General features: G+C 39.4%; 1 protein-coding gene across 3 annotated transcripts; it reads right to left on the bottom strand.

Annotated features, from left to right (window-relative positions):
* Nucleotides 1-138: 138 nt before the first annotated feature.
* LOC139945106 (cholinesterase-like) lies at nucleotides 139-23,669 on the bottom strand. Of its 3 annotated transcripts, none has more exons than XM_071942375.1 (4): nucleotides 23,114-23,669; nucleotides 3,754-5,285; nucleotides 3,315-3,499; nucleotides 139-2,848 (listed from the first exon to the last, which is right to left on the bottom strand). In XM_071942375.1, the coding sequence occupies exons 2-4, from the start codon at nucleotides 5,283-5,285 to the stop codon at nucleotides 2,724-2,726; spliced, it is 1,842 nt and encodes a 613-aa protein (XP_071798476.1). In that variant the 5' UTR covers nucleotides 23,114-23,669; the 3' UTR covers nucleotides 139-2,723. The 3 variants fall into 3 exon arrangements, with proteins under 3 accessions (XP_071798476.1, XP_071798474.1, XP_071798475.1); XM_071942373.1 differs by lacking the exon at nucleotides 23,114-23,669 and adding an exon at nucleotides 13,733-13,842; XM_071942374.1 differs by lacking the exon at nucleotides 23,114-23,669 and adding an exon at nucleotides 7,073-7,149.
* Nucleotides 23,670-27,270: the final 3,601 nt, after the last annotated feature.

Here is a 27,270-nt window from a genome sequence, read left to right as displayed (position 1 = left end):
AATCCAATAGGCATATACGACTCCACTATCTCTGTCACAAACATAATGTATGTGATCTCAGTGCGTTGTTTCTTCTTATACAGCGCCCTCCTGTGCCGATATATTATGGAGAACTAAGTAATTGCAAAACACCCAAAGTAAAACTAATCTGTTCAGGTTTATTCAAATTAATAATTATTCACAACCTTAAAGTATTCGCTGACGGCGCTGCTTATCCTTGTGATAAGATTGTGGGAACCAGTGATTTTTGTTAACCTAGTTTTTTGGTTTAAAATGGCTTAGCATGATTAGGGAAAAGTACAAAGCAGGAACTGGGCACCGTCAACCAAACAGATTACAGCTGCTGCTGTTTACTGCTCGGTGTCGATTTCAAAAAAGCACAAAGATCCATCTTAAAACCAGTTTTCAAAATTAATGTGGTGACTTGAATTGTGACATCATACCTAGCTTAGCAATATTTAGATTTATTAGATGTTTTTTTTCCCCACAGAACTCGAGTAAGTACTGAATATACAGTGCCTATATGGGTAAAACACAAACATTTAGATTGAAAACGCGAAAAGATCAATGTGATCTTTATGAACTTTGCAACAGGGCTCACTTTCATCGAGCTGCTTAAGCACTAAACGTAGCTTAGCACATGATAATAATGCCTACCAGGATGAGGTTACCAACCAAAATACCATGTCACGTGTACACTTTAGGACTGGTATCCTGCTCAGTTTGCTAAGCAGAAAATGGTCAAATAAAATATTTCCTGCCTTAGCCGGCTCTGTGAAATAGAGCCTTGGTCACCATTATTATAACGTACCATATGATACTAAGTTACGTTTTTGTTTGCGGATAAATCCTTCTTGCTTATTATGAGGTAGAACAGAATTATAAAACTAAAACTTCTGAAATGTAAATAATAGCGTTTTTCAATTATATTCAACTATATTCAAATCATTTCTATAAAGTTGCCAAGCTAATCAAAGTAAATCAAAAAGTAAACAAAAACATCAACAATTAAACCATAATTATAGCTCAGGAGAAAAACCGAAGAAGAAAAAACCTTGACGATTAATATAATTTTTTGTTCAAATAGTTTAAAAAATCAAAATCAAACCTTCTTCTTATATTTATGATTATATAAAATGTAAAATGTGTATCATATAAAACCATTTAACACCGATGGATATAGTTATAATATATACAAGTTTAATATAATATAAAAACAATTTGTTGCTATAATTTTCTAAAGCTCTTTCATGGACTAATCTACTGAAGGGAAATCGACAACACGCAACACGAAAACATCCTGGCTTGTACACAAGTTGGTTTTAAACAATCTTTGACTTACAGCTACCAGAAATAGATTGTTAAAAACAATTCTTATACCGTTTTAACAAAATTACTTTCTGTCTCAAATATGGGAGGGGGGCTTCAATGTATAATTAAAAAAAAAATTCTTAAGAAACATACAGACACTTAAATATGAAACTAAGCATTGAAAAAAAAAAAAAACGATTTGGAGTAAAAAAGAAAAAAAAAAAAAATTGATCCTTTTTGTTTAGCTCCTGAAAGTTCATAACACTATTGTTCCTTCCAAGTCAAATATGAATGACTAAGGACTTGTTTGTAAAAGGAACCGAACCATAATGTTCGTTTAAACAATAGCAAAAGTTCTAAGGTAGAAGAAGGATTTCTAACGGAGGAGGAGTGTGAACACTGCAAATTTCTACAATCACATGTTTTCTTTTTATTTATTTTTGGTTCGTGCAAACGTTTCGAATCGAAAACTAGTCTAGGAGCAAATATTGAAAAAATAAAAATAAATAAATAATAATTATAATTACTGGAATCATGACAATTTTATTTTTAGTAGCAAAAGAAGACTCGAGATAAACCGATTATCGAACATTTACCTTTATAGATCAATATTAAAGGGATAATTTGTTTAAAGGGGGGGGGGGGGGGGTGTACAAATCCACTCAGACATTATATAACAATACTCACACACCATTAATATCTTGGATCTTCAGTAACGATGTAAATCTTTACCTAAGTTAAGGTAAAACGCGGAATCTCCAATGTGGTTATTCATAATAAAGTATTGCTTCACAAAGTATATGCCATGATGTATTTACATGGGAGGTAAACCAATATGGAAAATGGGGATTCCCATTGACGTGAAGTAATGACGTCACGACTCGTAATCAACCACACAGTAAATTCACTGAAAAGTCAGACTCGTCTCGAGAATTGAAGACAGTTAGAGCACTTCGACCGAAACTTTGAGCAGAGCAAACCGGCTCTTCGCAGAGCCACCATTACCCACAAAGATATTTTTACATGGTGTCACTGCTTTAAACCTTACTTACTTTAGTTCTCTCCTGTTTTCTTTACAATCAACCAGAGAGACAAACCTGTTCGGCCATCTTTTCATGACATGCAGTCCTTTAAGCAAACCGGTGTTTGCAGTCAAAGAAGCTGTTTACGATTTACGTTTACGGGTATTACGTTTGTATGGGAATTTTCTCCCGAAAACTATAGTATCTAAACCGACAAGCCGCGATACTGACGTGATTTTGACAACGACGAATGGTTTGAGTTTGCACATTGACCTATACACGTGGCAAAAACACTATTGTTGGTACGCTTTGTGAACTGGTAGAAATATTCCTTAAACCCAAACGTTAGTCGTGACGTCACCACTTAAGGCTTGAGACGTAAAAAGTTCACTAATCGTCCCCGCACTGGTTTCCGTTTACGTATTTGTCAAATTCCGCTTTCCAGTTGACCATGTACTTGGTGCTCCAATCGTCGAATTGCTGTTTCCATTTTCTTTCTGCCTCACTGATGTCACCTGGAAAAGTGGAACAAACAATACAATATGTGAAAGAAATAACTAATTATTATAATATAAGTAGGTTTTTAAACCTTGCATGGTGGAAATACGATATGGAAAGGTTTGCGGTAACACCATGGTATGATCATCTCTATATCATGAGTTGGTGTAGCTCTGAAAAGAACCGTCGGTTTAAACTCGACGTTTCGATCAGTATGCTCTGATCATCTTCTGCAAAAAGCTTGACTATAATATTGCTCGAGAAATATGTCCCTCTTTTTGGTCACTCGAAGTCCCTTGGGGGAATAGACGTGCACTCTTTACCTCATTGCCAGTCAATAAAACATTGAAACATTGTCACAGTAATGACAATCTAAAAAACAAGCTGCCTTGGTGCACGATTATGATTTAAAAAAAAAACGAGCCATGCTACAAGAAACATAGTGTTTCAGTCCCTACATTATGTGGACTTTACCACACCAACCTGTTTGTGTGATGAGTGTTGGGAAATACTGCCTCCAGAATGCACATCGTTGGGCAAACGGCCCACGCCCAACTATGGTGTCCCCATCCACGATCGATTTGTCCAGCGTGAAATATTCCTGGCCCTCAGCGGTATAGAGAGGCCAGCTTCCTTCTGTGTCAGCCGGGAAAGCGCCGTTTGGATTCCTGTGTGAAGTTACAAAATGTCAAAGATTTGTTTAGGTGGAACCTTGTTTGTTTGTTTGTTTGTTATTTGGCAAATTCGGCAAATTCCCACAATAAGGTATAAACACCGTGTGACAGGAGATTCTGTCCCCACGTACAAACTTCTTCTTATAGCGCCCTCTTTTGAAACATCCCCTTCAGCCTACGTTAATTTCCCACTATGGAGGACAAAATCTCAGGTGGACAGATTACCCTAAGACACCGGCAGTACTTACCCAGTTCTTGCAAAGTTCGCCCAGTATCCCATCATCATCCTACTCAGTCGTTTCTCCTCTTCATTGAAACCGTTCTCAGGGTGAAGGGGAAGACCGAAGATGTAAGCAATCTCATCGGCATGGAGGACACCCATCCACTCGGGCCAGGGGTTATTCGACGCCCGTTCCGTGAACCTATAATAGTACACCGGCTTGCTGGCTCTGGCATACCCGACGGCCATTTCATACGTGGGACAAATGAAGTTAAAATCCCCAGTTGCCATGTCAATTGCATCCCTCAGAAGTGCTCCGTCGTCGGGGGACAGCCACGGGGTGTACTCGAACATGAGCGCGTTCAGCCCGAATGAGTTGGCCTGTGAAAAAGCATATTTCAAGGCATCAACAAACTCCTCTTTGCTCAGTAGACTTTCCGTATCCTTGCTGAAACCGGGCACTTCGTAGATAAGGAAGAATGTCCCTTCGTTTGTGTTACTACCAATCAGCATCTCGCAGTCTTTAACAGCACCCCGGCTCAATGCCGACTCCGGGCGTTCAGTCAAGAAAGTACCGTCAATAACCGGCACGAAGGGAAAATCCAGATAGTCTGATGTAACCCATTGATAGGTCAAGATCTCCACGACATCCCTATTGCGCAGGCAGTCAATAACTTGCGAGGTGGAGAGTGTAACCCCATTGGTGTCCTCAGTACACTGTAGTGCGTCAGCTAGCAGCATCCCCCTTTCTATCCCCTCTTCCATGGTGTCATACCCCCATGGGACAGTCGCTGACGCACTCTCGAGAGCCGCTCTTTTAAACAGATGCATGCTTTCCGGGGATACCATATGAAGCCCAATACTTGCTGCTCCAGCACTCTCCCCAAACAGCGTCACCTCCTTGGGGTTTCCACCGAAGACATGGATATTGTCTTGTACCCATTGCATAGACAGGGCCTGATCTCTCAACCCCATGTTCCCAGGTGCGCTTGAGTCGTCCATTGCGAGGAATCCAAGTGGTCCAAGTCGGTAGTTCATTGACACCACAATAATCCCCTCTTCTGCTGCCAGCGTTTTCCCGTCGTAAACATCCAGTGAGTCTACTCCAGTTATAAAGGACCCGCCGAATATCCAGAGTAATACTGAGCTGTTAATCGGTCTTGGGTACGGTACCCAGACGTTAAGATTCAGGCAGTCCTCTTCCAGTCTGACGTTTGGGTTCCACATCTCCGACCCAGGGAAACCCGGGTAGGATTCGTCTGGTACCTGGAAGCATCCGAATCCGTGCGTGGTTGCATTGTAGGTACCGTCCCACGGCTCCCGGGGTTGTGGGCTTTTGAAGCGTAAATCACCTACTGGGGCTTTACCGTACGGCACGCCCAAGAAAGCGTCCACGGTCTTCCCGAGTACGTCCATGCGTTTACCGAGGATCTGCCCCGTCGAGATCCTTTCTACTGGGCCGTTGGTTCCAGCATCTTGTGAGGCTACGAAGGACAGAAAACCCAAAACAAGGGCGAAACTGATCTCGGAATTCATGATCACTGTCTTGCAGATGGACATCTGTGTACATAATATAACAAACAGAAACAATCAATATACAAATTATTGTTAAGTAGGACTTTGCATGGTGGAAATATTAAATAGAAAGGTTTGCGGTCACACCATGTTTATGATAATCTCTAAATTAGTTGGGGTGGTTCTGAAAAGATTCGTAGTTTTCAACTCGTCGTTTCGATCAGTATGCTCTGTATCTTCTGGAGAAAGCTGGACTCTGATGTCGCACAAATTGTACATGCTGCAAATCAACTGCAAATCAAACTGCACCATTACTTTTTCGTGCTACCCCTCCAACTGTTGCTGGATTTTTCCCCCAGCAAAGAGCCATTCCAGAAGCTCTTTTGTCCATGTATACATCTCCTTGAAAATCCCTGAATGGTACTGGTTTGGGGGAGGGGTTGATCGATATTGGAAGCTTAGTGTGTGGTGAACCCTTTGGGTGTTGGGCATCCTAAAACAGTGCACTCGTTCGAGTTTGCCATACCCTTTTTGGGGCAGTGGGAATGGGTTTGTCAGTGGGGGAGGAGGGCGTGTAACTTTATAGAAGGGGTAGGCTCTGTGAGGAGGCCACCATCCTCTTTTGACATTTTTAACACTTACAGCAACTGTGGGCACTGCCGTCGATTTCACCAAACTCTTCCTAACTTAGGATTCTTCTTAGAACTTAAGACGAGTTCAGTTCAGTATCCACGTTTGGACGAATTGATTTGAACCCATCCTAAATTTAGGACGAGTTACTCGTCCTAACTCGAAGATTAATGTTCTCGTTTCGTAGATTAATGTTCTCGTTTCGTAAAATTGGCTGCTGGACATTTTAAGGGGAACGTGCCCTCCGGGCAACGCTGACTTTCCCAGTGTATTTAAGCCTTTTTGGGGAGAACTTGCACAACAAACTGATCAATCATTTTGATATCATTGCCTGTGTTCACTTACTACAAATGCATCCAGCTTGTCTGTGCAATAAATATAACAATTTTGAGTGGCGGCGACAACATGGTTCTGCATGAACTAATGTAGTTAGTGGTCGGTCAAACATCATACCATCCGAATGTGTATTATTTTCATAGAGAAGGTAAATATTTGTTCAAGCCAGCGGCATTGAAACGGAACTGTTTTGGTATTTCTATTCTTGGCGTCATTGTAACGCAAACGATTCAATGCATTAAAATGCTAACATAAGTTGCTGAAAAGATACGAATGGACAATTTTGTAAGAAGACAAATATAAAATATGTCATCAAGGACATAGATTTCTATCGAGCATACCAAACAACCAAATAGCAGAAGAAAACCATTGTTTCTCTGTTGCATGAACCAAAAACACTCCAATATTATTGAACCACTCCTTCAACACAACGACTATTTCATTTATTCATGAAATAATCGTTATGTTGCTAAAACATAGAACATTAGAAAATACCCACAAATTATTCCACTGAAAATAATATTTTAAAAAGTCAGACACAAAGCTTAATTAGACACAAGTTATGCACATGTAACACCATTGGTTGCAAAGTAACGCCATTAAACTACTGTGCACAATACATCAATTAATTTAGTGGCAAATCAAACAGACTATGTAAGAAACAGAAATATTGATCAACATCACATGAAAGGCTCGACTCTCCTAAATAACAGTTTCCTCTGAAGTCACCTACGTTTACACAGTATCAAATACCACCAAACGAAAACAATTAATGGTCATCAGAATATTATTAATGACACCCACATGAAGTTATTCTCGACACATGTATAAATAAACAAATACAAATGAAAAAAACAAACACTTACACAATGATAGCCCTTGCCGTCTGCCTTGTGAAAATAATTGCTACCTGATTCTCAACACAGAACATTAACTCTACCGCAATCGAGTTGTGTATATCATTCTATATCGATCACCTGCCTTTATTACCAACGGCACAGAGCACATAAGCACCTATGGGGTCGCGGCTTTAGTAAATAGACCGGTAGTTTGAAGGCTTTTGACGGCATTGATCGTCTCTATAAGCTGATCCGGGGTCTTAGCTTCGGTTCCAGGGCCGAGAGAGTTGACAGACGCCGTACAATGCGACGGAAACCCAGCTAATGCGAACTACAATGGCTACGTTACATCGTGTTTATTTGCGTATAATCAATACAAGCAACTCATTTGCTGAGCGCTGGACTAGAATCGCATAGAGTCCCGATGAAGTGGGGTTTTCAATTTTGCAAAAGATAAAATCTGCTTACTGGGATGGGTCACAATGCTTTAGTAAGGGGATAAATCTCCCATAAATCGTATTTACTCTGTGTTTAGTTATATGTAAATCTACATTCAAGAGATTTACGTCGAAGGGATTTAAACCAAAGCGAACCAACTACGACAATGCAGCCGATAATCATTCCACAACACTCAGTGCCAAACACTAAGTAAATAAACTTGTATCATATTATTTTAGGTAGAATTTTACTTTTTTACAATATTCCTACCCGATAGAGTTATATTATGTAATGCAATATCTAATAAACATTTTATTTAGACAATTGCAAACCATATCAAAATTACCATGCAGTAGTAAATTTGAAAGTAATGCTTTCCCGTAGTCTCATTTTAAAGACACAAAGTCATGACCACAATGTGAAACAGCCGTTGTGCTGATTTTGTATGTTGTATACATATTTTGAAATATAAATAGCAACCTCTATCCACCATCGCAGGCATTAAAGGAACACGTTGCCTTGGATCGGTCGAGTTGGTCTTTGAAAAGCGTTTTGTGACCGTTTGTTATAAAATGCATATGGTTAGAAAGATGATTTAAAAGTAGAAGACAATGATCTACACAAATATGCCTCGAAATTGCGTGGTTTTCTTTTTACCTCGTCCAATAACACGGTCGGCCATTTATGAGAGTCAAAATTTTGACTCCCATAAATGGCCGACCGTGATAGTTCGCGACGTAAAAAGAAAACCGTGCAATTTTGAGTGATACTTGTGTGGATCATTATATTCTACTTTTAAAACATCTTTCTAACCGTATACATTTCATAACAAACGGTCACAAAACGCTTTTTATAGACCAACTCGTCCGATCCAAGGCAACGTGTTCCTTTAAGCATTCATTGGGCCATCCTTACTCCTTAGGAATATGCAGCATCGGTAACCCAACATGGATGTACTTGATATCAATACCATGTACCAGGTATATCAGAGCGAGGTATCGCTTACATGTTAGAAATCACAATGTGGTGATACTAAATACTGAACTATTATGTAACTGCTTTGTAAGTTGTATACTATGGATTTATGTTAATTTATTGTCAATGATAATGACATCAATATTGTACATAATGAAGCACCACTTACGAGTATTACGCAATCATACTTCATATTGGACGGGACTCGAACCCAATACCCTTCCCATTTTAGAGTCACATCTGCTATTGGAAAATTTCAAAATACATGCCAGGCATCGGTAAACCAACGTTTCAATCCGTTGATTTTACGGTTTCACCCAGCCTGAACATCTGACGTCACACTGCGTGAATTACGTCAGAGATCTGCCATTGAGCCCACGTCCATAATCACCTTTGACCTCGCGTCATTTCAGATGACATTCGTGGTTCTGGACATTCGCAGTGAAATGATACGTACATGTTTATACATAAAGCCAACACCTGTGCAGATAAAGACCTGGGCCCAATTTCATAGAGCTGCTAAACACAACAATTTTCTTAGCATGACATTTCTTCCTTAAGAAAAACAGGATTACCAACAACATTTCAATTTGATGCATATTGCCTGTTACTAGTATTCAGCTGTTGTTTGCTTATCCTGAAAATCACGTGGAAATTTGGTTGGAAATCCTGTTTTTATGAAGGAAAACTCTTCATGCTAAGCAAATTGTTGTGCTTAGCAGCTCTATGAAATTGGGCCCAGTCTACCCAACGAGATGCATCAGAAATGAAAAGCGCCCTCAAACATCACCACCTCGAAAGGCTATTGGCCTGTATTAAACCAAGTGAACGTTTGAGGTATCATTACCCTCTCTCCTCTAATGAAACAAAAAATGCGGCAGCGACAGCATGTGCCGAGTCCGCAATCCGAAGGATAATTTCTAGGAATTGGGCCGTTAATTTGTAAGCAGACACGGCGCTCATTTTTAGAAGTAAAGGCATGCACTGTGCACAGCTTGGCAGTCCATGTCAACCCTTCGTACTGCCACTTTGACGCCGAATTATTAACAGTGCCAGACAAGGCGTCTCAACACTCTTCAACCGAGTGATTTGATAGAGTCAGAAGTGGCTACCCCAAAGCTACTTCTCCGTACAGCGCACACTGCTCCCCCTCTCCTCCACTGCCCATAAATATTACGAACTGCAAATTAAATTGCGTAGACTTGGAGTACACGGGGACCCTTCATATTTTTAGATGAATATTACTAATTATAGAAAATGCCAGAGGGCCTTTGCAGAGAAGTGCTGACCACAAATAAAAATGCATCACTCATGTTTATCAAAAAAACAAAATCATAATAATGTGCCTGGATGCTATATAGGTGCAGGCCTTCCATTGGCGCAACGGAAAATAATGCTCGTTGTGCCTCTTTAATTACCCTTGATATTAATTAGATGAATATTACTAATTATATAAAATGCTAGAGGCCTTTGCGAAGAAGTGCTGACAAAAAATGAAAATGCATTATTGTTTATCAAAAATGTTCATAATGATGAAGCCGACTCTTTTACATGTGTGTATGCCTTGCCCATTGGCGCAACTAAAAATAATGTTAACTATTCGACCTAAATTTGAAAAAATTTCGCGAACAATTTATTTATAATGCATATTAATTAATATCGATGACAAAATGTGATCGAAACACCTCTCTTGTGTTTCGACCGTGACTTAATTTTAACGGTGTGAACCATTTCAGAATGTTAAATTGTATACAAGGCTTTTTGTGCAGTACTGTGGGTGGCTGACAATGTGTAATAGGCTTGTGATGTAGAAATATTTCTCATTAAGACGAGCAAACTAATGTTCAAAACGTCGACCACATCGGTCCTTTTCATCATCGGAGCTAACGCTTCTCATAACAGAGTTCTACATGAAAAATTATTATTTTCAATGTAAAAAGGAAAACTAGCGTTAAGCCCATTTCAATGTGTGACAATGTGACTGACGTGTTCATCGGCTGTATGGGGTAAAACTCTATAAAAACCACATGGGGTAGGTATACAATAGAACAATTCAAAAAGTGCATGAAATGTTGGTGTATTGACGCGCTACTGTTGACTGCTATCCACCTTTACAATCATTAAAAAACGAAGAAGAAGAAAAAACAGGCATTGCAAAAAAAAAAAAAAAAAAAAAAATGGTTACGAGAACTGGCAATAGTCTCATGTCCCTCGGTGCCTTGCCCCATCTCAAAAACACTTCACAAAACATCTATAAACGACAAAACATTTGCGTATACGTTCATGCACAACGAGATAAGACGCTCAAAACTGCATTGCGTTATGGCGTACCTTGCGGATACCACTACATCAGATAGCATAATAATAATTTGAGCCAAGGGAATACACAAATTACTGCGAAACGTTAAAGGACTTACTCTCCGGATATCACTAAATCTGATAGCATTTAGTTTGAGCCAGAGGAGAGCAAAACAAATGACTGCGAATCTAAAAGGCGCTGGACACCTTTTGTAAAAGACCAGAACTCTCACTTTGTATATCCCAACATGCACGAAATATCAAATCGGTGAACGTTTAGAATTCAACGATCATCGAAGTTGTAAGAGAATAAAGCAAAATTGTGCACAATTTGTGTGCTTTCAGAAAGCTGAATTATTTTAGTGAGACTTTACCTCTTTCTCAAAAACTACGTTACTTCAGAGGGAGCCGTTTCTCACAATGTTTTATACTACCAACAGCTCTCCCATCGCTCGTTACCAAGTAAGTTTTCACGATAGCAATTATTTTGAGAAATTATAGTGCCCAGTGCCTTTAAAATAATGATTTTTCTAGTTACAGTAGTGTCCGTCATCGCCACATTAGCCCGATCGTGTTTCCCGCCACTGTCGTATACCCAGAGCTAGATTGCCAAAGCAATATACGTTTACTCAGTCTCTTCTTAGAGTTAGAGGATGTAAAAACGAGGACTAATCCACATCTCCCTCAGTACATCAAGTAGCAGGCTGTAATTATAGGCATGTGGAACTGATTGAGTGATCTGGCTAAAAGGGGTCGACTCGTGCTGGGGCGAAACCAAAATGGGAGGTGTGATGAACAAGCCGAGGATAGCTAAGAAGTCCGGCTACTTTCAAATACCCTCGTTCTATCAGCTGTAGCGATATCTTGGAAGTTCAGATAGTCATGTACGTTAAAGGCAGTGGACACTATTGGTAATTACTCCAAACAAAATATTAGCATAAAAAGTTACTTGGTAACGAGTAATGGGGAGCTGTTGATAGTATAAAACATTGTGAGAAACGGCTCCCTCTGCTGAAGTAACGTAGTTTTCGAGAAAGAAGTGATTTTCCACGAGTTTGATTTCGTAATCTGAGAGTTAGATTTTGAGGTCTCGAAATCAAGCATCTGAAAGCACAGAAATTCGTGGAACAAGGTTTTTTTTTCTTCCATTATATCTCGCAACTTCGACGATCATTTGAGCTCAAATTTTCACAGGTTTGTTATTTTATGCATATGTTGAGATACACCAAGTGAGAAGACTGGCTTACATACCAATAGTGTCAAGATAGTCATGTACGCGAAACAGTCATTTCTCTAAAACCCGGCTTTAGTCTGGACAAGGTAAAAGCACCGCGTGGCGAAGTGCGTTTCAATACATAGGACTCTGTTGGAATTCAATCTCTGCATGCTCAGCAGACGAGCACTTGCCAAAGTAGCGACTCTGTGTTTTCGTTTCACGCCATGGTTCCTTTCAGGTGAATGTTACTATTCAAACGACGTCATGCATCTTTACACACACACACACTCAAAATAAGCATAACACAGTCCCGTCCAATTTCGATTCTGAATTGATCCATGCCGAGCCATGAAGGTAAGGGACGAGAGAGCGAGCTGAGATGGCAACGCTCTCCGTTGTTTCGTGAACGAGGATGCCCGAGGCGTCCCCGGGTCATGCATTTATACATTGCGCTCTCAACGAACCCCCGGCAGCCAGTGAACTCGGGACTCGAAAGCCAATCTGAAGGTCACCTATGGATACCTTAGTGTAGTCAACGATGCTGCAAGGCACTAGACACCTTTGGTAAGGGTCTCACACTTGGTATTCTCACTTGGTGTATCCATGGAGGAATGGTGTATCTCAACATAAATGCATAACATAACAAACCTGTGAAAATGTTGGCTCAAATGGTCATCAAAGTTGCAAGATGAAAGAAAAAAAACACAAGATAATACAAAATGTACTTCAGCTGAAGTCTTTTTATTATTTGAGTGATGAATTGCATCTTTAAAAAAAAACTACGTAACTTCAAATTAAGCCGTTTCTCAAAATTTGTTATACTTTCAATAGCTATCCACTCGTTACCAAGTAAGTTGTTATGCTTACAACTATTTTGAGTATTACCGATAGTGTCCAGTGCCTTTAATGTAGTCAGAGACCTTTAACAACCGGGAGAAGTGTTATTCCACGGTCGGGGTAATCAATTTATTCTCTAAAATGCCCGCTGTCTCAAAGGTGTTGAACCTGTGAGTATTTTAACACGCCCCCCCCCCCACGCCTACTAGAAGCACGTGTGAGATTGTCACAGCAATGCATCGCGGATGTCTTAAAACCTATTTGGAGAATAATGTATCCGATCGCAACCATCTCTGGTCGGAATCCCAACACCCAAGTATTATAACACATTAATACAAGAGATAGTGACCACAGTCTATGGTGCTTGAGTTATTACATACGCATTTTGTATTAGTACAGTAAATTCAAACCAGATTGTGTGTAACATAACATAAAATGGTTTGAAGTTTTTCGCCTCAATGAACAAGATAATTTGTTAGTCGACAGCTATGGCAATTCCATGGGCAGAATTACCCAATAGATTGTACAAGTGCAACGAGTAACAAATGATTTATCATGAAATAACAAGTATTTAGCACATGCAGGGACCAACTATTTCACCCCACAAGGAGTTACAAATGATTTATCATGAAATAACAAGTATTTAGCACATGCAGGGACCAAATATTTCAACCCACATTGTGTAAGCGTTAGCTCTCAAAGAAAAAAGGAAAACCACACAATTGTGTGGTAAATTTGTAAGAGCCATTATAATCTATTGGCCTATGGCCTACCTGTACATACTTGCAAAATGCTTCAAACCGTACACTTCCATAGCAAACGTTTCGACAGCCCTAAATGGCTCATTCCAAAAGGTCAACATGCCCTTCAACGAACATTATAATTAAACCACTCAGAAATTACAGAAAAAACAGTAAACTTACGGGAAAGGTTACGCTTTTATCCAAACACGGTTAGAGTTCTTTACCGGGGAAAGTCTGCACGGCCACCCACTATACTTACGTCTGCAAACCAGAAAGCCTGTAGGGTTGTTTTTACAGGCATCGGATTTGTACGTTACAAAAGGTGAATGGTCACATGTATTCAAGCGAATACATGTAGTTGTGGGAAGAAAAGAAAATACAGAATCCGCTTTTCACTTTTAGCGACCTTGAGGGTAAAGTCAATACATTATGGGCGGCGTGTTTTAAATGACAAAAGAAACACAAGCCGGTTTTATGGTATTTGCTTCATCCTGAAAACATGGACCCTTTTTTTGTGTCAAACTGATCACGTCAGAGTTCTATACAGAAACTTTTCTGTGTTTATTGGTGCTTCATGCTGAGGCATTTTGTATCTTCGTCAACTTGCATGGTCTATCATTTGGCGTGCAGTGGTAGAGATAGCCTATACCAGTGGTTCACCTGACCCAAGCCCTGGTGTTTTCACAGCAGAAGGTGGGTTCAAATCCCGTTCGTGGCACTTGTGTCCTTAACCATAACTGCTTCATAACAAGTAAGGTAGTGAATTCCGCTCTATCAGCCACAGGCTCATGGAAGACACCCACGCCAATGACTACATCCTTACGGGCTGTGAAGGGGCAACCCTGTTTCAGCCCCATGAGTAGGTTGCAACGTGCCCCTGGTGGCAGTTGATTTGGCTCGGCCGTATGACTCACCTTGAAGTGGCTGTCATGCCTTTAGAGTTTGGTGATAGCTCTTTAAAAAAATCAAAAAAAAAATCTAGAAAACATTGTAAACTATACTACTTTTTGTAGTACATGTACATATGTTTGTTTATTCTTTCAAAACCCCCGTGATGTACCTTTTTCCCACCAGCATACCTAAACGCCCCCAATCGGTGGGTTAGCTTTAGTCTCTAACTGTGACGTAAAGATCACAACTGCGCATACCGCCTTCCTGCATTACAACGCGTTAATAATCTATCGTCTCACAATATAAATTCTCGTTAACGAGAATTACGGATTTGTTATAAACACATGTCATGACACGGCGAAACGCGCGAAAACAGGAGTAAGTTTTCCCGTTATTTTCTCCCGACTCCGATGTCCGATTGAGCCTAGATTTCCACAGGTTTGTTATTTGATATAGAAGTTGTGATACACGAAGTGTGGGCCTTGGACAATACTGTTTACCGAAAGGGTCCAATGGCTTTAAGCTGATGCGCCTTCTCAATGCTGTAAACAGTGTTGTGACAGTTAAAATGAATGGTGTCCACGCACAAACTAGACATCTGTCGCCCTAGAATGGTGTCATCGCCACATGGTACCAGTCTACTTGTTTACATCCGGTTTAGTTTCCGGTCATCTTAATCGATAGTCGATATATCGATCGCATAGTATCTGGTTGACAGCTCGTGTACTGTTTCCGAATCATAATCAATAACCATATCTTTATAATATAGTTTTATTCATTCTTGTCACGATCATTGTCAACAAATGGAACCGAGTTTGTTTCAAACTGCTTTCCTCGTGGTTTAGGCTACTGGTATATCAGGGTTTGTACATAGGATAGCTTGACATTTCACTAGTCTTTCAGCATTTTCAATCGTCCATATTATTTCAAAAGAAAATAGGGAATGTTTTTCAATACTTAACTAGGCAGCGGAACTATACACTTTGAGTCATTTGGAGTCACTGTTCCTCACCATTTTCAGTTCATGCCGAGGGTGTATGCCCAAAGCCAAAACAATATTATTTATCCCTGATGCAAATTTAACATCTAAATCGTTGTGGTATATACATGCTGCAATCTTTTTTGAACGGACTAGCTCTGGCTACGATCTCGATGGCCTTGTTGTTGGCAAGAAGACTTTTGCTCTAGAATGGCAAAGGTCGGGGGTTCGAATCACAACGAATAATATGCCTGTGAATTGTTTCACAAAGCTCTTGAAAGATACTTGTCTGCTAAACACACCAACAACAACTAGACAGTGTCATGAAGGAAAATCAGGCAATTTTCAGTTAGATTGCTGTTGAAGACAAGCAGAGTATACTGTTCGAAACGTCGAGACCAAACCGGCTCTTTTCAGAGCCACCACTCCCGCAAAGGAGATTTTACTCACGATTGTACCCGCAAGTCTACTATTCGTATTTGTATTATAGTTACTCTTATTCTCTACACCATGCAAAGTTTCAAACACCATTTAGACTTCAGTTAATAATAGCAGAGAATTTCTTATGTGTCGTCATGTGATAGTGAAAGGACTGTGAGTTAAAAAGAGAATTGTACAACTTCCGATTTGTCGCAAATAGAACGGATGGGTTTTTATCAAAATGGTAATCCGGTTTACCCAGACGACTGAGTGATAAGTTTGAGATCACAGAACAGCGATAGGAAAAGTACAATGGTGAATTTGTGTCTGGTATCTATGTCAATGAAAAAGTGTCTCTTTGGCGAACTTTGGCCAGTCAGTGAACTTGTGGATCCATGCTTTCACTGCACTTACTTGTAACGCGAATAGTGCTGTCGTTGATGTTGGTATGTTGTTCAGTGTTCTTCGTTTTCTTCTTTTTCTTACGAATATGGGTCTGACGTTGCACACATTTGAAAAGCGGTTAATACAAAACAAAAATATAAAAAGGTACAAATAAATATGGAAGCAAAGTATTCAATGCAACCCGCAACACAAAAAACACACAGCACTGTGTTGCAGTCACTCAGTGGACATTTCATTGTTCCTCAACTAAAGGGAAGGTACACGTTGGTAGTTATTCAAAACAAGGCACGCAAGGAACGATACAGTGAGATTAATTAGTTCAACCACTATCGCTATTTACAAAGCTTGAAATCAATTTCCACAAGATCAAATTTATGATCTACCACAGACCGAGCAGCCGATTTTACGAAACGCTATAAGATTAATCCTATCTCGAGTTAGGACGAGTAACCCGTCCTTAAAGGCCTATTGGTAATTGTCAAAGACTAGCTATCACAGTTGGTGTATCTCAACATATGCATAAAATAACAAACCTATGAACAATTGAGCTCAATCGGTCATCGAAGTTGCGAGATAACAATGAAAGAAAAATAACCCTTGTCACACGAAGTTGTGTGCGTTTAGATGGTTGATTTCGAGACCTCAAGTTCTAAATCTGAGGTCTCGAAATCAAATTCGTGGGAAATTACTTCTTTCTCGAAAACTATGGCACTTCAGAGGGAGCCGTTTCTCACAATGTTTTATACCATCAACCTCTCCCAATCACTCGTCACGTAGAAAGGTTTTTATGCCAATAATTATTTTGAGTAGTTACCAATAGTGTCCACTGCCTTTAAGGTTGGGTTCAATGCGTCCTAACTTCTTTGGTTACGGATCTTAAACTCGTCCTATAGTCCTAAACTTAATCCTTACTTTAGGACGAGTTTGGTGAAATCGACGGTTGGTCCTCAAAATGAAACGCCACTAACTTCAAATGAACTTAGAGTGGAGGGAACAAAAAAAAACAAGCAGTTTGGACTGCGAAGTAAATATTGACACAATTTTGTGGTTCCAGTAAAAACAGAGCCCGATATGAGTTTGTACTCACCTTAAGAACCCATCGACAGATGGCTCTGCCAACAGGGACACTCAACAAAAAAATCCACCTCGCTCCTTCGACCTTCGTTTCTAAGCGATTTTCATTTGTCATTATCAAACGCCACTCCAAAGAGCCAATTATAATTTAAAGTGGAGCACCCATCTTGTGGGAATTGACTTCTTCATCGTTCATTCAAATTCCAACGTGTTATTCGCGGGCATCGATTTCTATAGCTTTCCCGCAATGTTTTTTTTTCTTCAAAAAATTGCGATTTTAAGGAATTTAAATGCGTCATGATTGAGTCGTCATTCATGTAAACAGTTTTTAATCTGTTTGGATTTGAAAAATTAACTATTATTCAGTTTTTAAATTGCACTTTATGTTTTTGTTGGTAGAAGGGGCATCAAGACGGGAGGTTCGCGTTTCAGGTCTTGGTTGCGCGGTGTGTTAAAATGAGTCTTGCACGTTCTAGAAACAAAAGCCTTGTGCACCCCCCCCCCCCCAAAAAAAAAAAAAAAAAAAAAGAAGAAGAAAAATCCTGGAGATTTTCAGATGTCTTCATGACTATAAATACAGAACTACACGATAGACACACTGGATTATTTCGTTCAAATTTTATATTGGCGATTGATTTAGGGCCTACTCTTTTTTTCAAGAAAATCTTGAAGGCTCAGGAGCTTAAAAGATTGATGTAAAAACTTGTACAAACAACCTTGTAGAAATCACACTTATAAATTTTTCTGTATTTTATCATTTATTTGTTTGCTATTAGAAATTTTCGAGAAATTATAAAAACTATAAACTTAAGTTTTTTTGTTGTAATAAAAACAATGTGTTCGGATTGTCGTTCATTTGTTGTGTAACACATCCAAGTTTAAATACATAAAGTTCTTTTCACCTTGATGAGATCATGAACCTGCACCTTTATGGTGACGTCATGTGATGCTTGATTACGTCATCGTAGTGTGAACTATTTATGTGGATGTAACAAAATGGATGCATGCTAAGTTTGAGCTTGATTATACCAAAGTTAAAGAAATGAAATAAACAACGTTGTGGTTGTCATTGATTTCGAACTCGGTGTGAAACTACAGACAAGACCCGAAAGTATTCGTCACGTGAAACTGACACCAGTGTGGTATACCTCCCCATAGCTAATACTATCCTGTGCTGACATATGTTTCCAATCGATCAATCGGTGATTCTTCCGTCCATCCAAATCTCCCCTGAATGAACATTTCCTAAATACAATCCTGCTTTGCTCATGTCAAGAATACCAGGGCATGTCTAGTCTTTCCTGATCACTCAGCATACATTTAGTTTCTTCTTTTGTGGTCAATCCTGAAGAAGACAACTGCGTGTCGTTGACTATATATGTTAAAGGCACTGGACACTATTTGGTAATTGCAAAGGTCAGTATTCTCACTTGGTGTATCTCAACATAATAAAATGCAAAAAGTAACAAACTTGTGAAAATTTGGACTCAATGGTCATCGAAGTTGCAAAGAGAATAATGCACAAAGGTGTGCTTTCAGATACCCCCAAAAGGCTTCAGGCCTGAAGTCTTAGCTGTAATGCAAAGAAGAAATTACCTCTTTCTCAAGTTACGTTACTTCAGAGGGAGCTGTTTCTCACAATGTTTTATCATCAACAGGTTTCCATTACCAAGTAATAAGTTTTCATGACGACAATTATTTTGAGTAATTACAAATAGTGTTCAGTGCCTTTAAAGACAGCTAAACGATTAGTTATTATCTAAACAGCAAAATAAATGAATCAGTCTCCAAAGCTCACTGGTTATCGTGTTCGAACGAGCGCAAGTCCTACAGGAAAGGAAGCCGGTCTGATGGTCTGAAACATCGTCCAAGTCAAGAAATTTACTTTTTAAAGACATCAACGTCGAATCGAAAAAAAAAGACAAATTAAAACCCAACGTGTGCATATCGTAACGTCCAGTTAAAAAAAGCTTGTAATTTTGTTCCAGATCCAACCAAAAAGGTATTGGTAAAAAAAGATCCTATTTGTGGGGTCCATGCTACTGTTCTATTCCCCACTTTTTCAAAAGAACTCCTTTGTGGGGTACATGATGAACAAAGAATTCTCTTTTGTTCCCCACTGTCCCACTGTGTAGAAGACCATGCCCGGGCACTCCCATAAGCGAACACAAACCATGGAGGTTTAAACTTCTATATACTTCCATGCTCAAACACACACATTTTGCTAATCCAGTGAAAACTTAAACTCTGTTGTTATCCTATTGTTTGGACTCTTTGACGTTTCAATTGCTTGAAATTTGTCCCAATAATGCCGGGTCCCACAGCGGATATTTTTGTTGTTGCTGTTTGTAAAACTGTGTTTCAAATTAATTTGAGTCCTGAAACACAACACAGGTGCCCCTTCCCAAGGTAGAGAGCCTAAGGCCTTCCTAACCACATTTTGTCGAGATGTAACAAGGGGGGAGGGTCATGTCCCCCTAGGGTTCAATAAAACATTCCATCTAGTTACCCAAATCATCCCCTATAACCTCCAGAGTGTCATATTCAGTTTGTAAACATGTCCGGGGTTTTGTCCTCTGCGGAGCCGGTTGGCCAAGGGGTCCTTGTAGGCACTCCATACCCCCGGAAGAATGCTTGCTCATCGTGCCAATTATGTCTCGATCATTTTTGAAGTTGTTGCGCGTTCATCATAAAAATGTCATCATTCACTTCCTGGGGCGAAGGGGTTACATTTTTGGCAAAGTCAGACGTGCCTCGTTTTATGGTTATACAAAAATGTATGGATTTATAAAGGCACATTCTTTAATGTAGCGCTTGAACTATTTATGAAAAGGATGTGCAATGAAAGCGCTGGACACGGTTTGGTAATTGTCAGAGACCAGGGGCCAATTTCAAAGAGCTGCTTAAGCAAAAAATTTGCTTAAGCACGAAAATAGCTCGCTTATTTTACACAGGTTACTGGCCAAAATTTCCTGCCATATGCATTGCTTATGACTACTATTAAGCTGTTGTTTACTTAGCATTACAATTGAGTGGAGACTTGGCCGGTTATCTGATTTTACTAAGCAATGAAATTTTTGCTTAAGCAAAAAATTTTGCTTAAGCAGCTCTATGAAATTGGGCCCAGTATTATCACTTTGGGTATTATGACATGATGTTTAAGATAACAAATATGTGAAAATTTCATCTCCAACGGTCATCGAAGTTGCAAGAAAATTATGACAGAAAAAAAAACTCCCTTCATTCAGAAAAGTATGCGCTTTCAGATGCTTGAAAAGGGCTTCAGCCCCGAAATCTAAAATTCACAAAGTCTAATAATTTATTGAAGAGAAACTACTCTTCTGAAAAACTAATATATAAAACTGCTATCCGTTGCTTCAAGTAAGTTGTATAATTCCAAATATGTCCAGTCCTTTTAACTGGGTCAATCGTTGCCGATATGGATGGTCAATAGAGTATGGTCAAACCATGCATCTCCATGGTCAAACTGACCAGCAATGCAGTGTCACATTGCACTTGAGTTATTATAATACCGGCGCAACTGACCGGGAAAATTAATTATCTACTAAAAACTCAGCAAATTGTGACCCAGATTCTGGGCAAATTAATTAAATTTAGTTAAATCTTAGTTAAATTTTAGATGCCAACAGAAACAGCTTCCATTTCAAAATGTTAGTTTAATGATTATAATTCCTGATATTGAAGTCATTGAGTATAGCTCAATGTTGAAACTCTGTTTTTATATAAAATAGTTTACGTATAATAAAACAATTCTCTTCGCTGAAAGCGCACTCTATCTCCGCTCGATCCTCTGCCCTATAAGTTGGTCAATTGTACACTATTTTATTTTGTGCACCCCTAAAACGTAGTCTACGGTGAGGTCAACATTTTGTTTAACTAAAAAGCCAAAGTACTTTTCTTACCAGCCAAATAAAGACGGTACAGGAAAGCAAGTTAATTTAACGCTGTGCTTACAACCAATTAGTGTAAATCGTAAGTCATAATTTACAACTGTATTCCACCGGGGACGATCTGTCGTAGAGCAATCAATTTGATGCATGTTTCCAACAAAATGTATAGCCTTTGTGCATAGTAGCTTTCAATATTCCTGCTCATCGAAAGGGGGTTAATATATCTAGTTTCTGAAGCACCATTTCTTGATTTGTGCAATTCATTTTCATAATACGTAAAAACTAATGTTTATATGAAGAGAGATTGGCTGTTTTGCCAGTCTAGTGTTTATATTCAAATTGTGGGAGTTTGCCGAGTTCCCTTGACAAACAAATAAACAAATAAACAGACACATCATTAAATGCAATAGACACTATTGGTGTATTATTCAAAACAATTATTAGCATAAAACCTAACTTAATTACGAGAAATGTGGGAAAGTTGGTGGTATAAACATTGTGAGAAACGGCTCGCTCTGAATTAACGTAGTTTTCGATGAATTTGATTTCGAGACCTCAGAATGCGATTTTGAAGTCTCGAAATCAAGCATCTCATAGCACACAACTTCGTGTGACAAGGGTGTCTTTCTTTCAATATTATCTCGTGACTTCGACGACCAATTGAGCTCAGGTTTTCACAGGTTTGTCAAGTTATGCATTATGTTTAGATACACCAAGTGAGAAGACTGGTATTTGACAATATTATCAACAGTGTTCAGTGTCTTTAAAGGCAGTAGACACTATTGGTAACTGTCAAAGACTAGCCTTCACAGTTGGTGTATCTCAACATATGCATAAATAACAAACCTGTGAAAATTTGAGCTCAATCGGTCATCAAAGTAGTGAGATAATAATGAAAGAAGAAAACACCCGAAGTTGTGTGCTTTCTGATGCTTGATTTCGGACCTCAAATTCTAAACTTGAGGTCTCGAAATCAAATTCGTGGAAAATTACTTCTTTCTTGAAAACTACGTCACTTCAGAGGGAACTGTTTCTCACACTGTTTTATACCATCTATCTCTCCCCGTTACATGTAATCAAGAAAGATTTTGTGGCAATAGTTATTTTGAGTAATTACCAATAGTGTCCACTGCCTTTAAACAACCTTGTAGCTGTGACTGTAGGTATGCGGCGGCAAAAACAGTGGTGGATATGGCAGCTCAGTACCTGAAATTAGAATTACTATATAACTACCTCCATGTGAGTTGGGAATACCTTGACAGGTTAGCGAAGCAGGTGGTACCCTAAGACTAATTGATTAGCTACATCATTAAATTAATTGGCCGTCCATGTACAGTGGTGCTTAGACTGAAAACCCCAAGGGGCGCGTAAAAGACGAATGGCCATCACGACTATCGCGTAAACCCAATGTACACAAATAATGCTCGCTCGTAAGAGCCACACGCGCACGTTCCGTTTTTCTTTATTAGTCATTACGGGTTGGCAGTAAACATTTAATTGTTTTTTTTTTTTCTGTTTGGCTTATATTCAAGGTTTTTGAGTTCCAGAGACATCCATCTTAAGATAGGGAAAATGTGGGTCATTTCTCAAAGATTAAAGTAGCATAGCCAAGTCGCAAGACAAAAAACAAAGATTTGTTTTTTTTAAATTATCGTTCGGCATAGTTCTTTATTTAAAGATATGATGTTCGGTATAAGTTAAAAACAATAGTTAAAAAATTAACGAAGTCGCAAAATTAAATGAATATTAGTGTTGGATCACTAAAAACAATGAATATACACAAGTTGGATATCACACACATTTTAAAACATTCTATGACATTCATGTTTCAAAATTGGTTCAAATTACGAGACACAAATAATATATGAGACATTGACCTACCTTAGAACAGTAAGTACCTCCTCAGCCTACAGTTCCAGTCTCCGGTTCCAGTCTCCGGTTCCAACTGCGGTTGAACTATCAATTAATCCCTTTTATCACATCGGAAATAATTCCACTTCAGATAAACAACACCTTGCAACCTGATACCATTGTTCATCGTCAAAGGGTATCATTCAATATCTGATGATTGATAGCTAGCGATTTTTACCAGTTGGTTTAACACCAGGCACACGCTAAAGAAAAAGCACACAACTGTTATCAACAGTGCATTCTGTGTAGCAGTTATCAGTATTTCTGTCCCTTGATGACAACGATGTGGTAGTCACCCCAGTGGTTGCATCATCATCCGCACAGACAACAAATTTGCAGAGTTGTAGATGTAGCCTTAATCAGAAAATAAACCACCTGAAATAAACCACAGCTTGCCGATAAAAGAAGTAACAAAAAACACCGGGACGCCGAACTTCAGCCGTGATCCAACAGTCTCTGCCAACCGCGAAATATGAGGATTCGACGGCAGTGCGATCTGGAATTCATCGCGTGAGGAAAGAAACAAACAGCGTGCCGTTCACTGCGGATCTGTGGAGGTGATTGAATGTTTGACGAACGTGCAGGAGAGTTCATGACCTTTACCTTAGCGAGAGGGCCCAGGACCTGTCTGTGAAACTCGAAGCGTTATTTGACAGGTCACCCAAATAACATGACGTGTACCTGTATTTTAGTACCCCGGGGGGGGGGGGGGGGGGCTCTCGTATACGCACTTTTAAAGTGAGGTTGCAAGGCGTACCAAATAATGGTTTGAAAACCTGTTATCTCTGCTGGCTTTATTATTTTGTGTACGGTTTCATACTCGATGTAAATGGGGGATTTTTTTTTTTTTATGTTGGCCCCTGAAACCATATCTTTCAAATCAGCTAATGTATGTCCTGCAAGGCAACTTCTAGCTAAGCAAGGCTGAATACCGAATCTGAGATCGTACATGTTGCCGGTTTCTGCTCAAAGAGTTTTTGTCTTGCGATGTTTTTCTTCTTCTTTTATGTGCTGAACTTGAAGTCCGATTGGCCCCTGAAACTTTACCCTTTCAATTAGGCTAATGTATGAAAACCCGGCGCTTCTCTTGAAAGTGGATACCTCTAGCAACACCCCCGTCAATATGCTTGCAATTTAGTCTCGTCTGAAGTGAAAAGACGCGTTTCCTCAATAATCCACCCCCCCCCCCCCAATATGTTCAAACCTTTACTTGTTGGCCACCGTGCGTCCCAACAGACTCTTCTGGTGACGCATGATAACCAGAAGTTTCATCCAGAGAGACGTTCTGTCAATCAAAATCTCATCAAATTAAAGGGGTCTTTAAAAGAAAAGTAAACTTTTGGTTTTGTTTAACCATTAATTGATTTGTTTAATACCAATAAAAATGTTGATGTAGGGCATAGAAAGGTTTACTAACATGTGAGAAAATTCACTTAAAAAGAAGGTAACGTTTTTGAGATATCGCCGGAGCGAATAATTAAATATGAAGAATAATCCCTGTTAGGAATACACAATATGAGAATCGTTTTTGCGGTAATGCTTCTCAGATTCAAATTTTGTGGCATTTGTTATTTACATAACCACAATACTTTGAAGTGAATTGCTCCCCAGATTACTTTATACTACCATGGAGGTTCTTCCTTCATGATACTACCAAACGCTGCTGTAGGCTTAGAGGCAGTGGACACTATTGGTAATTACTCAAAATAATTATCAGCATAAAACCTCACTTGGTAACGAGTAATGGGGAGAGGTTGATATTATAAAACATTGCGAGAAACGGCTCCCTCTGAAGTGACGTAGTTTTCGGGAAAGAAGTAATTTTCCCCGAGCTTGATTACGTGACCTCATATCGAGCTCTCGAAATCAAGCATCTGAAAGCACACAACTTCGTGTGACAAGGGTGTTTTTTCTTTCATTATTATCTCGCAACTTCGATGACCAATTGAGCTGAAATTTTCACAGGTTTGTTATTTTATGCATATGTTGAGATACAACAAGTGAGAAGACTGGTCTTTGACAATTACCAATAGTGTCCACGGTCTTTTACCAATGGTTTTTACAGCCGTTTATTTTAAGAGTAATTGTTGCCAAACGGAAACCTTCCCTTTAAGCTGTAGCTGACAGATATCTTTGTCTAGGTTTGTTGTGTCTACAGAAAAGGTTCATGCGTGTTTCAATTTCTTCGGACGTTTTGACTTCTCAAAAACATGTCTTGTAATACTTTTACCTTTCGCATAATTTTATATTTAACAACTATTATTATTTGATCTTGACCAATTTCACAACATATACTTTGAAAGACCAAGAAACAAGAGTTTATTATTTGCATAATTTGGTGAATTTCTCTAAACACTTTGCGCAACAGGAAACTTTTATCAAGTAGTTAAAATTTGTAGGATTTGAAACTTTGCATGGTGGAAATAGGATATAGAAGAGTTTGCGGTAACACCATGTAATAACAATCTCTAAATGAGTTGGGGTGGTTCTGAAAAGAACCGTTGGGTTAACTCTACGTTTCGATCAGTATGCTCTAGTTAAAATTTGTTTATAATCTGTTTCCACAATGGCAATCTATACAATGAACAGTAAATACCGCGACACGACACCCTCTGTATGAAACTTATGGTCTACTAACAGTTGGCCCTACCCAATGAGCCAAGTTCCCACACAGCAACAAATAGCCTTATATCAGAAACTCCATACCACTGGCGGAAATTAAATCACTTTAAACGCTAATCATGTCAACTTTGGAAAAATTAAACAAATATTGCCTTACCGAAGCAATTTCCTCGGAGGAAGTATTGGAACTACGCGACCTTAGATATTGTTCCTTTTGAAAAAATGTTGTTTGGCCTATTCCCTTGCGACCTATATATTTCTGTTAGTAAACGGTGTGTCATTTCACTGCGCTGTTTTCTTTGGGCCAATGGTTGTCATAACTTTGCTGCAAAGGGGTGTTTCTCTGCGCATGTGGCATTCCAAAAATCATGAAACAGTTGTTGGCTGCGCGTGTGGGATTCAAACAATCATAAAACAGTCGTAGAAATATAATTCCTTATTAAGTTATTGGCGAGGTGTCTTGCAAATTAACTTTAGTTTATTTTGGTATAAAACACGCAACCCCTTTAAACACCGACACTTGTGACTGATGCAACTTGTTTTAGAAACACAATAATTTTTAAATTTTTTAAAAAGTGTGGCCGAAAAAAAGGTTATAGTCGAGGCACTGTTGTTGTGTTGTTGTCTGCAATATTGTGTTATTCGGTGGTTGTTGCCAGGGTATGGCAGTACCTACTTATTTGCACCCAGTGATGCAGCCACCATGAGTTATTTTTTGTGGGTGCAGGGAGAGTAATTGCGCCGTTATAACAAGCCCTGTCCCCTGGGGGCCCACTGTCGAACAACAACTTAGCCTTTTACACCTTACGAACCTGATCTGGGTAACAAGACTATTACACTTCGACCCCACGGTCGTGATACTTTGGAACTCGATACGGGGAACAAGTTTGTGTTTTAGGCGCGACGATCAGGAACATGACACGACCTTGTTGAAACTTGACAAGCTCACACGACACTGTTACCGTGGCTTTTGGTGTTCGATATTTGGCATGGTGTAACCCCCCCCCCCCCCGGCCCAGTTTGTCGTTGTGTCTTCGTTTAGTTCTTGCAGGAAACCACGGGAAGTCTTTCCAGTGTTTTTTAGAGGGGTGCTTCTGTACAAGACAAAAAGAGTGTGCTAAGCATGGAGGAAGGAACATGGTTACAGTATAATTATGGGCACATTTGGAGGCCGAATGGACACGTGCCAGCCAGATATCGAACATGGTATCAATAATTGTTACTGGCCCGTGAGGTGTCGTGTCACCGGGCCGGTGTGGCAGGAGATTATGTCTCTCCAGAGATTCTGTCCCCACATGGCGAACTGTGTACACATTTCTTCTGATAGCGCCCTCTTTTGAATCATCTTCCTTTAGCCCATGTTAATTTCCCCAGTGGAAGACAAGGTCTCCAGGAAACAGATTTTGTCTTAAATCAAGTCAAGAATTATATTCTGAATCATTTCAACAGAGGGCTCCCTTTACGCAAATCACCTAGTGGCTCAATTTGTTTTAAGATTTCTTTAT

Source organism: Asterias amurensis, chromosome 12 (assembly GCF_032118995.1).
Source record: "Asterias amurensis chromosome 12, ASM3211899v1".
NCBI classification, from domain to species: domain Eukaryota; kingdom Metazoa; phylum Echinodermata; class Asteroidea; order Forcipulatida; family Asteriidae; genus Asterias; species Asterias amurensis.
The sequence above is the reverse complement of the archived record's forward strand: the minus strand, read 5'-3'. Positions and strand labels throughout refer to the sequence as shown.